At 41.1% G+C, this 15,413-nt stretch overlaps 1 protein-coding gene across 1 annotated transcript; it reads left to right on the top strand.

Annotated features, from left to right (window-relative positions):
• The first annotated feature begins 1,577 nt into the window (after positions 1-1,577).
• CAT (catalase) lies at positions 1,578-15,413 on the top strand. Its single transcript, XM_033063607.2, has 13 exons — positions 1,578-1,850; positions 5,326-5,497; positions 6,378-6,488; positions 7,817-7,947; positions 8,568-8,672; positions 9,007-9,132; positions 9,540-9,731; positions 10,467-10,619; positions 10,736-10,874; positions 11,889-12,019; positions 12,310-12,417; positions 12,908-12,994; positions 13,430-15,413. Exons 1-13 carry the CDS (start codon positions 1,785-1,787, stop codon positions 13,493-13,495), a joined length of 1,587 nt encoding a protein of 528 aa, XP_032919498.1. The 5' UTR covers positions 1,578-1,784; the 3' UTR covers positions 13,496-15,413.

The following is a 15,413-nucleotide window of genomic DNA, read 5'->3' as shown; positions in this document are numbered from 1 at the left end:
ACCTGCAGAATTCAAACCAGCATTCCCTGCTTTTTTTTTTCCTGAAAAGACATAAAGTTAGAGCAAGATGAGAGACAAAAATATTTGTGTCACACTGAGCTTTGTGTGTGACCTTTCTTATGAAATGCAGTCACTTGGTTTTAGTTAAGTTGAAGTGCAAACACGGTTTGCAATAGGTGCCACTGGTGTTGCCACCCGCTCTCCCCATGGTTTTTGTTTGGGGTTTGCATATTTTATTAGCCAACATTTAATCTCTTCTTGTTTGTTTGGGTTTTTTTTTATGCAAGCACACACATAGGTATATGCAATAAATCCTTTCCTCTAGCCAGTTTATCTAAGCATGTTGGCCTGCTTAAAATTTAAAGTGTTAAACTTTAAAGGAAAAGCAAATATTAACTGTTCATGGAAATGTTCACATTTTCCCCAATTTGCTGGTTAAGCAAACTGAAACAGCAATTATTGATTTAAAAAAACACTATGTGGGCAATCCTAGTATTAAATCTAGGCGTGGTAGGTGTAGTCTCCTGATGCATATTTTATATCAAAATATGAGAAACATAAGTTATCTTCCTTGCCCTTCTTTATGACGTTGGTTATCATGTTGAAGCAGAAACATTCTGAGGCTCCAAGACATGAAAGAAATGTCCCAGTAAAGGGTGAAGGAAAAAATAAAGGAGTTTGCTATTCTTAATTCTGAAGAAAAGGAAAAGAAGTAATGACATTCCCTGTATATACAGACCTGAATTTGGGAGCTTCAACCCTCTAATCCATAATAACAAACCAGATAAAGCAACTGCCTACTTGAAATAACAAGTTAGACTATTCTTTGTATCTATTCAGAGAAAGAATGTAGATATAATCTTGCAGATAAGCAGTTTAAGATGGATTATTAGCTTTGTTCAAGGTTTTACCTCAGAAATAGGAAGAATAACTAGCTTTTAATCACTTTTATCACACTTCGTGCATGCATTAGGCACCAAGCCAGGGACCTTCCGCAGCAGTATCAAAACTACGGCTGTCATGTTTACTCAGTTTGTAAGTGTAACAACATAATTCAGAAGTGGGTGCTTTCTTAGGGTTAAAAAGTCCAGTCACCAAAGAAATGCTCTTTACTATCGAGTGCATGTGACAAAGTCAGTGAATCACCTGTACCCCTGTTCAGGCACCAATATAGGAGTGAGCCCGTATATAGGTACACACTGATGTAATTTATATAGTTACATACTTTGATTTTGCAGTTTACAAAGATGTTTGTCTCCGCTGAAACAAACCCTGCCTCAGAAACTCCGTAAGTACGTGCCGCTTTCCCAGTACCGAACCTGTAACTCCTGTCACTGGACAATGCCTTCACCATCAGCAGCTTTGGAAAGCTCTGGCCTCTCAGCAGTGGGATTCCAGCCCCATATTGCTGAATTTCCTCGGGATTTCAAGGGGACGCCACAGCGCCTCCGGCCTCTGTCCCCAAAGCGTGAGGGACGGGACGGGCCCCCTCGCGCATGATTGACGTGCTCTAGACCAATCAGAACTCGCGCTGGCCGGTGGCCGCGATCCTATTGGTGGCGGAGGTAGCGGGGGGCGGGCGCAGGCCGGGAGCGCAGCTTTACCGGCGGTGCCTCCCGCTACCCGCGGGCGCTGCTGGCACAGCGGGGCCCCCGCGGGGTGACAGTGTGACCGGGCCGTGACCGGGCCTTCCCCGCCGCTGCCTCCTTACCAGCAGCCAACACAGCCTCGCCGCTCCCCTCCGCTCCCCTCCTGCTGCCTCGGGGGTCGCCGGAGACTGCAAAATGGCCGACGGGCGGGACGACGCGGCGGACCAGCTGAAGCAGTGGAAGATCCACCGGGGCTCGCAGGTACCCGCCAGGCACCGCCGCTCCCCGGTACCCCCGAGCCTCGCACCCGCCGGGGAGCCGAGGGCGGAGAGCCCCGCGGGATGGGGCGCTCCGAGCCCCGGCACAGCGGCAGAGGGCGAGGCGCCCTCGGCCCGTCCCGGCCTCGCCCCCGCGGGTTGGGGCTGTGCCGAGAGCGGCGGGGCCCGGGGATGGAGGCTGCCAGCTGGCCCGGCGGGGAGGGCGGCCCGCCATGCCGGGATCGGCCCGCTCCGCTCCGGACAGCAGCGGGGCTGCGGCGCGCCCCGGCCGCGGGCAGCGATGGCGGGGCTTTTTTTCCCGTCTTAAATCACTAGTTTGCGTTTCGGTTTGCTGCCACGGCGGTGGAGCCCAGTGGAAAGGTGATTAGGGAATAATAGAAAGCATAAAGCACATTCAGCAGGGCCAGGAGTTGGACTTAGTGATCCTTGTGGCTCCCTTCTAACTCAGCATGTTCTGCGTAGATGTACTGACCAGACCGAAGTGAGTTTTTCAGGAAGATATTGTTCCCAGTGGGAGTGATGAGACCCTGGAACAGGTTTCCCAGAGAAGCCCTGGCTGCCCCATCCCTGGAGGGGCCAGGTTGGACGGGACTCGGAGCAACCTGGGATAGTGGAAGGTGTCCCTGCATGTCCCCCATGGCAAGGGGTGGAATTCAATGACCTTGAAGATCCCCTCCAACCCATTCCATAACTGTGAAGTGGTTGATTTGAAATCGTAAGGGTATTTAATCAACAGCGTGGCACTCAGCCATCTGAAGGTGTAGAATAGACCCCAAAATATTTGGGTAAATGTATAAGTGTTTAAGAGTTGATTTCCCTTCTCCTTCATCAAATCACTGTGACAGCTTCCACACGTAGTTTCTGATGGAAGTGTGTGTTAGTAAATACACTTACGTGCTGGTTTTAAGCAGCAATCTTACAAGATGCAAGTGGATGTCTCAGCTCCCACTTGAGCTGTTAAGTCGTTTTAATTTTATTTTTTCTCTTGGTTCTCAAAGGAACAGTGTGAAAACTACCTGATGACTTGTGGCTCCATCATATCCTAGCATGTGTCATAATAGTTTCTTTTTTATCCATGAGTAATTCTTTTTGTAGGGATGTCGGCTTTTCTGTAGCAAAGCAGTATTTGAAAAGGGGCCAAGGTTAATTTGGAGATTGGGAGGTAACCCAAAGTCTGAGTTGCATAAGGAGTCATGAGACTTTAAGATATAAAGTAGGGAGGACTTATTAGAAATTTAAAGTGAGTTGTATAAGGTACAAAGTATCAGTAATGCCTGGAAGTGTGTACTTTGATGTGTGCTGCTTACCCCAGCACTTACTAAAATTCTCCTGGCTTTGCTTCCCTTCTTTTTGTCATGGCAGGTTAGTGCTGTAATGAAACACAGATTTAAAAGCTCTTACCTGTCAAGGTTTGGGCTGTGTGCAGCTCCCAACCAGATGAAAACACAGGCATCAAACAAACTCCAGTCCAAAAACAGTATGAGAGTTCTTCTTTAAACTATGGTGTGGATTTTTATTTTTTTTTTCCTCTCTGGAACTTACTTTGTGAGCCCCACATAACATTATCCTGAAACTAAAGTGAATATCTCCTCCCATTAAATAAATGAATATTCTTTACTTCTAATGTGATCACTAGAACGTCTGACTACACAAAGGAGGCTCTAAAGCCACAAAGCTGTTAATTTTTTTATAGCCTTAATGTCAACAAGTTGTGGTTTTAGCAGCTACTCCTGGTGGCCCTAAATATTGGCATTATAGAATAGTCTTGCCTGTAATAAGTAAGTAATGGAAAACATACTGAGAACAATTCCTACTCTTACATATTTCCCATTACGAACTATAGATAACCTTTTGATTTAAGCAGATGTTTCTTTGACTTGAAATACAAATTTAGCTTTATTTAACTTTCCTGTACGTTTCTGAACATCATGTTTGTTTGTAACCAGTTACATATTGTCTTTTAAAATGTCTGTGTGGATTTCAGTGTAGGTGAGGATTTCAAGCATCCCAAAGGAGTTGATTTATGCTTAAAGCTTTATGCTAATTAAGTGGTGAAGGAAGAATAAAGAATGTGGATATTTTGGGAATTCAAGCCAGCTGGAGTACATGTGTTGCACATTAGTAGGAACACAGTGGGAATGCACTTATCCTGTCAAATGTCTTTTATGTGGTTACTCATGGACCTGAGTGCAACAAAGGTGTCTGGAATTGCCTGTGTTCTCTGCCTCATCCAGAGCTCTGGGTGTGGATGTGAATAATTGTTCTTTCCTGCCTTTTGGGAGGGAAAAAAGTCTTCTATCAGATGGGAATTTTCTTGCAGTAATTAGCCCCCTTAAAGCAGAACTTAGGGTAGTGAAGCCTTTCCTCATCAAGAATTGCTTCTTCCTTTTGTCCTCCATCCCTTTTCATTTATAGAGCTTTAAAGGAGGAGAAGTAGTCAGGAGGGGCTGAGGGAGTTTGTGCTGGTGTCGTTCAGGTGTGTGGATGCTTCAGGTAGGATGATGTGGATAGAGAGCCCGTATGGAATCATGTCAGTTTGGTGCAAGATGTGATGGATTTATTGTTAGCTACTCATCATCTGTGACTTTGCTGTTTGAGCTTGTCCTGTTGCAAATTTTGCCTTTATTTTCTTCATTTTTCCTTTGTCCTTACTTGTTTTCCTGTTCTTCTAAGTCCTTTACAAGGCTCCTAACAATAAATGTACTCCAGGAAAAACTGAGAACCGTGACTATCAGGTCTCTGGAGCTGAAGTACCTTTCTCACTACATTTTCTACAGCACCCAGTAAAGCAGGAATATTGCCTTAGAGGAGCATATAACCCCACATGTGATGCAGGCAAAGTATTTTATACTGGAATCTTTTTAGGAGAAAGTAGGAGTGTAATCAGTTCTAGTGCAAGTGTTTCTTGAAGTTTCTTGTAGGACATTTCCTGGAAGTAGAGCTTCTTGGGGCTTGTGTTAATCTTAGTCCTTCCATGGTCCAGGACTCTAAAATTATGATTCCTCAGGTGTTCCTACTTCTGTTATTTTCCATAATTCTTCCAGCACTAATCACTAACGCCCTTTTAGTCTGGCTGTAGCTCTTTCCTTATGTTTCTACCACTGAACTGACATTACCTTCTTCATCCTCTCCTTTCTCCCTTATTTTCCAGCTGCTGCTTCTGTTTTAGTTTTTTGGGGTTATTTTTCCCATCCCATATTTTTCTTGAGAAGAAACATTTCTGAACCATGGAAAACATTCCCAGATTTTACATGACTTAAATTGTCCTAAAACTTAGCTCTGTGATTTAGGTAAACATCTGTATGTTCTGTGACTTCCTTCAGAATATGAAGTCATTTTGCCACTTCTTGCTGATATGTTCTGTGACATTTGGTGGTTGAACAGTCATGAACATTGTGTGGCTCAGATCCAGAGGGTTTTTAATTTTAGGTTTGACAGTGACTTTCTCTTGCTTCCAGAAACCAGATGTCCTGACCACAGGTGCTGGGAACCCCATTGGGGATAAGCTGAATGCCCTGACAGTGGGACCACGTGGACCTCTTCTGGTCCAAGATGTTGTTTTCACTGATGAGATGGCTCACTTTGACAGAGAGAGGATTCCTGAGAGAGTTGTGCATGCAAAAGGGGCAGGTATGTTTAAAATCATGTATTTTCTCTGTGTAGAATTGAGGAGCTTTTGAGTTAATGTATGGATTGTGACACATAAATTACATTGTTATTTATAATTTAGTGTTACTAGCTATAATAAATCTATATAAACAACAGCGGTAAGGCCTGGTTTGAAAGAACTCAATACCGAAACTTGAAGCACTGAAAAATTGTTTACAAAAATGAGAGGAAATGTGGTTATAGCCCTTCAATTTTTACTGTATCTGCTGTAGTCTCAGCTTCTTCGGTCTGTTCCTCCCATCTCTATTTAATGTTGTTTGCATGTTATTTGATAGAGAATTTGGCTTTGTCTTCTAATGTATGTCTGCCAAAGCAAGCTGATCATCTGATATTTAAATTTTAAAGACTTAAACTTTTTAAAAAATATTACTGATCTTAGTAAGGTAGAATTACTATCTTGATATTTGTCATGCATTGCCCTAGAAGGAGCAGATGTGAGGCTGTATTTAAAATGCGACCATGCATGGAAAAAGTTCCTCTGTGGGGGTGGGAAGGGTTCTGTTGCTTCACCCAGCTTACAGGTGCACCAAAAATTCTGCAACTAATAACAGGATTAAAGAAATACCTGCCTTGCTCCAGATAAAAACACAGATCTTGGCAGAAGAGCATCTTCTGTGCTCCTGCTGGGAGCTGCTAACAGCCAATTAAAGAGGAGAGAATGAGCAAATAGTTTTGTGTTAAATCAGTTTCATTTTGTGAAAGTAAATTGAGTGTTCGGAACATTTTTTTAAACTGGTGTACTTGCATGTTTCCCTTTGGCTTAAAGTTGTATAATAACAACAGACAAGTGTGAGTTGAAGGAAGGTACTAGATCTGATATTTTGAACTTGCTGTTCTTCAGGAGCCTTTGGCTATTTTGAAGTCACTCATGATATCACCCGGTATTGTAAGGCAAAAGTGTTTGAGCACATTGGGAAAAGGACTCCGCTTGCCATCCGCTTCTCCACTGTTGGTAAGGCTCTAAATCCACTTTGTGTCTTTTACAGGTGTGCCCTGAGAGCAGTGTCTGCATTGTGGGGCACTTGAGGGGGTTTACAATGCTTTCTTCCAGCCAATTCATCTTCTCTGAAATTCACTTACATGCTTAAGCAGCTTTTGCCTCTTTCTGTCAGAGCTCTCTGGAGACACTTTTATGTCTGAAGTGTGAGAGGGAGGGCAGCCCAAGCTGTGTTTTTCTGACAGAAGGCTTACTTTGTTTCTGGTTGGATCACAATCAACACCTGCAAGTTAAATACCTGTGATCTTTTATGCCACAGGAACGTTTTGGGGATTAATGATGTAAACTAAATACTGGGCAATGTTCCATAAATAAACTCCAATTTCTTAAAGATTGGAAAGCACAAACTAGCAAAGTCTTAAATCCATTAGTTGAAGCTAATTGGGATCAATGGCTTATCTGATAGAAAAATTATAATTCATTATGTGGATGTATTTACAAGAAAATAAATCCTAAAGAGGATTCAGTTCTGGAAGTATTGAAGAGAAAAAAAGTAGTCCAACAAGGCTTGGGGAGCTGCTGGCTTTGGCCTATGGTCTCTTTCCAGTGTGAAATCCTTTAGGATTTAGGATGTCCTGAGTGTTGTGCAGGGTAATGACATGGAGTTGAGTTTGAAATATAAACTGCTGCTGGAGCAGTTGTTACATCCTTCCCTTCCCTTTGCCTGCCCTGTTTGGACATGCTTCCTCCCTGCTGTTCTGGAGTACACAAGGTTTTTAACAAGAGAATGAGTGTCCTACTGATTTCATCACAATCCAGCATTAGCTGTTCCTAGCACTCCTGGAACACTTCTGCTCAGGTGTTGTGCTAAGCACTTGTGCTGTGATCTAAATTCCCATTGAAAATCCCATCCTGGGTGAAGCAGGAGGGATTAAAAGGATTACAGCTCTTCCATATTTTTTTATTAGGCATGCTGGTTAGATTGCTACCTTCCAGATGAGAGCTTTCCCACTGGGATTTGGTGCACAGAAACAATTGTGGGTTTAGATGATTCAGCCTTAAAGTCTGATGTCTCTCTTAGTGATAATGCAAATTCCACTCTTAATTGGTTCAAGTGGATATACTTGTTTTTTCCTTCTTTTAACTGAATATTTGGTTGGGTTTACACTTTGAAAACTCACCGTGCCTGAAGTATTGTTGAAAATATTCCTAAAATTCCTTGGTGTAGCAAAAAACTGCAATGAACCTTGCCCTTCTTGGATTCTATGGCCTATTTTTTTCTAGGTCATATTTATATGTATTTCCTACCCTAACACTTCTGTGTATTCATGTATTTCTTAAAGCTGGAGAATCTGGCTCAGCTGACACAGTTCGTGACCCCCGAGGCTTTGCAATGAAATTCTACACGGAGGAGGGGAATTGGGATCTTGTGGGAAACAACACTCCCATCTTCTTTATTCGGGACCCAATGTTGGTGAGTCAGCACAGAAGGGGAGGTTACTTTGTGAGAGCCCAAAAGTTCGTTCACACCTTGTTCTGGCTTCCCTCAGAAGCAAAAGCTCCGGTTTTGACACACTTAAACTTGGTTGTTTGTCAGATTGTCTGAACATTTTTTTGCTTGGAAAGGTGTCCTTAAACAAAAATAAATAAAGAGCTAAAACTTCAACTTACATGGTTTCATACTTTTTGAACTTTTCCCTTTAAAAGCTTCTTGCCAATTCTTCTTATTAAATCTGGGTTTTTTGTTCTTTTGGTGTAAGTTTGACAGCAATTAGTGGAGGGGCTTTCCTTGAGTGCAGGAGTTCTGCACAGATATTTCATAGTATCTCTGTATTCATTTCTGAGTCACATAAACACCTATATACAAATCTAAACAGTTTTATCTCTCACCTTATCAACCACAAAATGAAAGCATCCTTTATCTCTGTTTATTCTAATTGTGAGTGTTTGACACTACCCTCATTTTACTGGTCTGTGAATTAATTTGTTTGCAGGAAGGGTATGGCAGTTGAAGATTTTTTTTTCAGTGATCTTACAGCTTTGTCTTTAACTTTTTTTTTTCTCTTTTTCCTCCTCTACTTCTGGACAAATTAGTTTCCATCCTTCATCCATAGCCAGAAGAGGAACCCTCAGACTCATCTGAAGGATGCTGACATGGCGTGGGACTTCTGGAGTCTTCGGCCTGAGTCCTTGCATCAAGTAAGCTTCTCCTGTGACTTTATTTTGTGTGATAAGGAAAGTTGTGTTATGATAGCAGGTTTTTAACTCTCTTTTCCATGTTTGATTTAGAAGTTTACATAGTCTTATTTATATTTTGTTTAAGTATAATTTTAAATTATGCAGGCTTACCCATGCTTAGGGGAGGAGTCAGCTTTATTTCATTAACATCTGCAGTAGAAATTCCTCAAGTAATTCCTGACAACATTAACATAGCTCCCACTGATGCAGATTAACACAATAAACTTAGTCTGGAGTGAAGACTTTGTACTTGAGATGCTGAGCCCATTAATAGTTGTTTGATCCTTCTCTGCAGGTGTCTTTCCTGTTCAGTGATCGTGGCATTCCCGATGGCTATCGCCACATGAATGGATATGGATCACACACCTTCAAACTGGTTAATGCTGATGGAGGAGCAGTTTACTGCAAATTCCATGCCAAGGTATTGACTTTTTTTTAAATTAGAACTATACATCATATTGGATAAAACCATAAAAATGTGACTTTTCAAGTTAAATTCAGGCTCAAAGGTATATGGAGTTCTTGTTTAATATTAATTTCATACCTTTAACCAACAGTAGAGGCATCTTTCTTCTTACTAACACAGTAATCATTTGCTAGACTGTGAAACTCTTCTTTGGGCATCTGTCTCATGTTAATGGAGTGCTATCAGTGAGCTGTTTTTATCTGGAAGGCAGCTGTTGAATGTACTGTAAATCTATACTCCAGTTATTGAAAGAACTTGGACAATCTCATTCTTGGATTATAGATCTTGTTAGAATCCATTCTGATGGATTATCTCTGTAGTACTTTCTGCATGCTGTTAACTGGTGCTTTTGTTGATTTTAGACTGACCAGGGCATCAAGAACCTTTCTGTGGAAGAAGCAGGAAGATTGGCTTCTACTGATCCTGATTATGCCATACGGGACCTTTACAATGCCATTGCCAAGGGGAACTATCCTTCATGGTCCTTCTACATTCAGGTTATGACCTTTGAAGAAGCAGAGAAGTTCCCATTTAATCCTTTTGATTTGACTAAGGTATGTTTGATAATGCTGGGAATATTCAGTTTCAGGTAGTTTTTAAGTGTATTCTTTATTGTAGAGCCATGATGAGCCAGAAATTCCAGAGATGAAACTGTAATCATGTTATATCTGATGTTGCTCTTCCTCAGGGAAATATGGATAGGGCTTGATTCCAGGCCTGTAGAGCCTATGGCACTTCAGAAGTGTGATCTCAGATCAGAGTCACACCCTGAGCCTTGCTGGTCTCATTTTGTCCCACTTCCAATAGCTGCTCCTAGGGATGCCTCGCTGAAAGATGCCGACATAAACTTGCATTGCATAAACTTTTTTACCTCTTACACTGCTCTCCCTGAGTGGCTAAAGACCTTTGAACTTAAAAGTGCAGCTCAGATGGCAAAGAAAAGGCAGTTAAGCCAGTTAAGCATTTTGAAGGAGGTGAAAACATTTGTGTCACCAGTTCTACCCACGCCCTGCTTCCCTAGGCAGCTTTTCAAGGGCCTGTGGGTATTTCGTTCAAGTACTCAAGTGCTGAGATTATGCTGGGATGATGAAATAAGTTGCATTCATACTCTGTGTTAATTGCAAAAGGCTTATTGAAATAAGACATTTCTCAATGTTTGTTAGGAGAAAAGAAACTTGGAAATATATTTTCTTAGTCTAGACTTAAATCGGGTGAATTCTGCCTGGCAATTAAGCTGCATAATACTCTGAATAATGTTGATTTTACTGGTTGTGTGTTGTGTCTTATAGGTTTGGCCTCATAATGACTACCCTCTCATCCCTGTGGGAAAGTTGGTCTTGAACAGGAATCCTGTCAACTACTTTGCAGAGGTGGAACAGATGGCTTATGACCCTAGCAACATGCCCCCTGGAATTGAGCCCAGCCCTGACAAAATGCTGCAGGTAAACGGGAGGTTTGACCTGAGGAGCATTGGTTGCTTTGCTGCTTGTGAAAGCTTTGAGTTGACATGCCCCAGTCTTTAACAAGTGGTGGTTAATGTTTGTGATCAATGTTTTAGGGACGCCTCTTCTCGTATCCTGACACCCACAGACACCGCCTGGGCCCCAACTATCTGCAGCTCCCTGTGAATTGTCCCTTCAGAACCAGGGTTGCCAACTACCAGAGGGATGGGCCAATGACTGTTTCTGACAACCAAGGTAGGCAGGAAAACAGCTTTCAATACAATGATACTTGGGCATGGGCTGCAGCATTCCCTTCAGTTCACAGGGGGCTTAAGGCCCATGTTTATTATCTTTACATATTTGTGTAGAATGCGTGTATATCTTCTGTTAATCCAGTAAAGGAGACTTGGGATATTTGGATATGGGATGAGGAGTTTGTTTAAAAGCATAAAAACCAAGTGAAGCTTAGGATGTGTTTAAAACATAACAAAAAGGCCTTTAACAGAAAAGGAGTTTGTGGGAGAAAACCCACAGGTTTTAAAGACTGACTTGGATATGCTCAGTCTACTTCACTAAACTGCTTTGCTTTCAGATTTCTGAGAGATTGTGAAAGACAAAAGTGAAAATGCCAAGCTGTCACTTCGCTTCTACTGAGCAGCTTTTGTTCTGTCAGGGTTTGCCCAATAGTGGTTGTTTTCCACCTCAGAGTAAACAAGGATGTACTTAAGCTGTGGCTCATGCCAAAATATGTGTTCCTCTGGGCTATGAGTTCAGACACTTGCTGAGGGAGGAGAGGGAAATATTTAAAAAACAGGAACTTGAGGGCAGCTGCTCTTGTCTCAGAACAGATGAGTTTATTTTCATGCAGTTCTCTAAGTTCATTATGTGTTTAAAATACACCCCCTACACAGGGAAGCATTGTAGTACTTAGATATGTAAATGACTGTATTTTTATGTTGCCTTAGACTTTTACCATGACTGTCCATTATAACTGAAAAATATTGTTGTGAGAGTGGCCAGCTTTTATTACTTTTGAATCAGGTCAATATTCCCTGAAAAAAAGCTGTGGAAATTCTCATTGTAGCAGATGCTGTTAAGTACTGGCTTTAAGGTGTTGACAGAAAAATTGTCAGCTGTTTTTAATAAAACAAATTGTAACTGAGTAAGAGATTAAGATTCCTCTGAGGAAATAGCATCCTCTGTCTTCTGACTTACTTGAAAGTGGTGCCATCTGATTGATTTGGTTTGGGGATTTTTTTTTTTCCCCAGGTGGTGCCCCAAATTATTACCCAAACAGCTTCACTGGTCCTGAGGATCAGCCCCAGTTCAAGCAGAGCCGCATGTTTGCTTCAGGGGACGTGCAGCGCTTCAACAGTGCCAATGAGGACAATGTGACCCAGGTGGGGGTGTGGAAAGGCTTTGTGCTGCTTGGCACACATGAGGAGTGTGTAGGGTGTGTGTATACTAGTGTGAGGTCTCACAGAATCCAAAATTCAGATTTTGGGCATTGTTATGTAGAGGCTGTGACTTACCTTCTTGCCGTTAATGTCTGCGTGGTTGCCATAGAAAAACCCTCACAGACTGGCTGCCTTTTAAACATTTTGAGTATTTCAAGTGTTGGTCGACTAGGAAATGAAATCTATTCTTACTCACTTTTGGGAATATGAAAATATTTTTTTCCAATGGCCAGGTAAGAGAATTCTACCTCAAAGTGCTGAACGAGGAAGAGCGCCAGAGACTGTGTAAGAACATTGCAGAGCATCTGAAGGATGCCCAACTCTTCATTCAGAAACGAGCTGTAAGTGCCCTCTTTGGGGTTTATTCCAGGTTTTCTACCAATCTAGTAACGTTTTCTGGAAAGGAAGATCAGGAATTCTGTGAAAAGGCTGGATTTTTTTCTTAGCAGGAATTCTCATACTTAAATATGTGCCTATTTACAAAATATAACATGTTAAAGTCATTTTTTCCTGCGGGGAAGGATGGGGTAGATGTTTAACTTGGTGTTTCAAAAATCAGATGACTACCAGAATAAGTTTTTGCTCTAAACAAAAAGGCAGTGAGGGCTAAGGAGGGATTGGATCCTTATCCTTCTCAGGGCAGCTTTGTTTAAATTGGGAATGAGCTCTGTGTAAGAGAACAGAAATGTTTGAAGATCTTCATATCTTGTTTGTTAAACTTTTGTTTCTTATGATACCTACTGCTTGTAGCCCAGGAAATGTGGTAAAGAATCCTTTTGAAATGTAGGTTAAAAAGTTCTTGTTACCTTTTCTGTTTGTCTTCCTGTGCAGGTGAAAAACTTCACTGATGTTCATCCTAGCTATGGAGCCTGTATCCAGGCTTTGCTGGACAAATACAATGCTGAGGGTGGGAAAAAGGTATGGTAATTATTTTTGTAGCTGCCTTTTGACTGGGTGTGAATTATTTTGGCTTCTCTTGTAAATTCAATGAAATGAGAAATTAGTCTTCATCTCTGTTTCATCTAAAAGCCAGAAGTCAGTGCTTGTAGAATTGGAAAATAAGGAAGTATCACTCTAATGACAATTAAATGTTGATTAACTGGTGATGATGTACAAATACTTTGTTTCAGCTGGGGTTTGTAGGGTTTCTGGAAGGTAACTGTGCGTGGTATAAAATGTGTTCATGTTGGTTACCCACCCTTTGTGATGGTAACGAAACATTGGCACAAGCCTTTCCTGGGCTCAGTGCTTGCTCTGAAGAATAACAACTCAGTTGATTCGATTTTTTTTTTTCCTGCAGTTCTCTACTTTAAATGGAACTTGCTTTGAGTTTTTCTGTTGCTTTATTTTCAGGATGTAATTAGAACATACGCACAGTCCACAACTCGTATGTCTGTCAAGGAAAGGTCCAACCTGTAAGTCTGCAGAGAGCTGCTCTGAATTTTGAGTCCTTCCAGCCGCACAAGAACCTGTCCAACACTTCAGAGAATGTAGCAGACTTGGGCCCAAGCACAGTGTTCTACAGATGTGATTTACTGGGCTCTCAAGTGCTGTCTGTGCTGGAAACCAGGTAACACAAGCTTCAATCCTTGTGCCTTTCAACACTAGTGCTTTACTGCTTGGTAACAATTTATGGGGTTTTTAAACAACTCATGATAAGAAGTTGCCTTTGTTTCTAGGAGAAAACAGAAATTTAATCAAAGTACTGCTTCATTTGTTTTGTTGTACAACTTTCCTGGTTAAATCACACAATTTCTGTAAGGATACTGTGATTGCCTTCATGGAGAAATTTTGTTAAAAAGTTCATGCTGTTCAGTATTTCTAATAAAATGATTATCTGTCTGTTTTTGTAAACACATCTTTCTGGCCTTCCAGAAGTAAAATGATACCCAGTAGTTTGAGTAAAGTGTTGGAATGTCTCACTCCTTGTGATAGAGATAAAGCTAACTCCAAAGTTCAATCTACATACAGTTCAATTTTATTCCCAATATATATTCTAAGATAATCTTTGCTTACTAATGCTGTGTTGGGATATAACTGACATAAGGGAGGTAGCAAAGGGTATTCTTACTCCATGCACTAAACTGATTACACCTTACAAGCCCTTTTAGGGTAGGAGAGTAAATTATTCTTTCTAATCTGTAAGAATTTAAATAGAAAAATATCAGCATGCCAAACTTTTGAGAAATAAACCTTCAAATGCATGAATATTGGAATTCAAGCTCAGGAACTTTCAGAACTATTCCCATGGGTGCTAAAATTGTTATTTTACTGCAATAATCTGCTGTTGTTCTTTCTTGATTGAGCCAGGGCTAATTTTCAATGTGATCCTTTAATTAAAGCAGCATGTTTGTATGAATGTAGATATCTAAAAAATGTCTAAAACCTGATGTGAGGCACGTTGTGATGTTACCCAGCACCTGCAGCTTAGTTAAATTGTGCAAAAAAATTTGGAACCCCAGTTACGGGGTAATTATTGTCCAAACTAAATTCAAAGCATATCAGAGCCAGCTACTGCTCTTAACTCAGGGGAATGTAAAAAATTCAAATCACAGCAATTTGGGGGTGATTTGTCAATAATCATTGCATTTCTGGGTCTGCCTTGAGTTGTGTTTTGACTAGGATTACTTCTGATTTAAGTGTGAATTCCTAGGAATGGTGGCACTTAAAGAAGAGTAGATACTAAATGCTGTTTTCTGTTAAATTTTGGAGAACATTGCTTGCTCTGCAATTATGTAATTGATCTACCAACCTGTTGTGAAAAATTAGCTGAGGTAGAGGTGCAGTAAAATAATATGAACTGATAACCTGTTGTATTCTGGGATGTCATTGGCTTTTTATCTGATCAGGCACGTGGGATTACATGATTGGGTGGGAATATTTCCCACTGGAAACTGGAACAGAGAGTCCTAGTGAGTTTTGGAAAAAAGTAAACAAGGCCTGTTCTGATTTTGATTGTGTCTGCTAAATGATTTATATTGTCTTCTATTATTTCTGAAATAAATTGAATGAAAAAATCTCTTGGCAATGTGTTTTGTGTGCAAATTTCTTCAAATACTTTGTGTTAATCTAGGAAGTTTATGCATCCCTTCATCTGTTCTGCTGGAGATGGTGTAGAAGCTGTAGGTTGGATGTAATTTTTGCAGCTGCCTTTGTTTTAGAGACTCATATTTCAACCCCACATTTGTATTTAAATTACTTAAATGTGCTGTGTTCTGTGCTAAACTGGCTGTAACAAGTGGTGTACAAAAAACTTAGCTTTTCCCAAAGCAGTGGAGAGCATTAGGCAACACTGGAAGAACAATAATGCTATTTCTTCAAATAAATAAGACAAATG

The sequence above is a fragment of the Catharus ustulatus genome, chromosome 6 (assembly GCF_009819885.2).
Source record: "Catharus ustulatus isolate bCatUst1 chromosome 6, bCatUst1.pri.v2, whole genome shotgun sequence".
NCBI classification, from domain to species: domain Eukaryota; kingdom Metazoa; phylum Chordata; class Aves; order Passeriformes; family Turdidae; genus Catharus; species Catharus ustulatus.
This window is presented reverse-complemented; position numbering and strand designations above follow the sequence as displayed.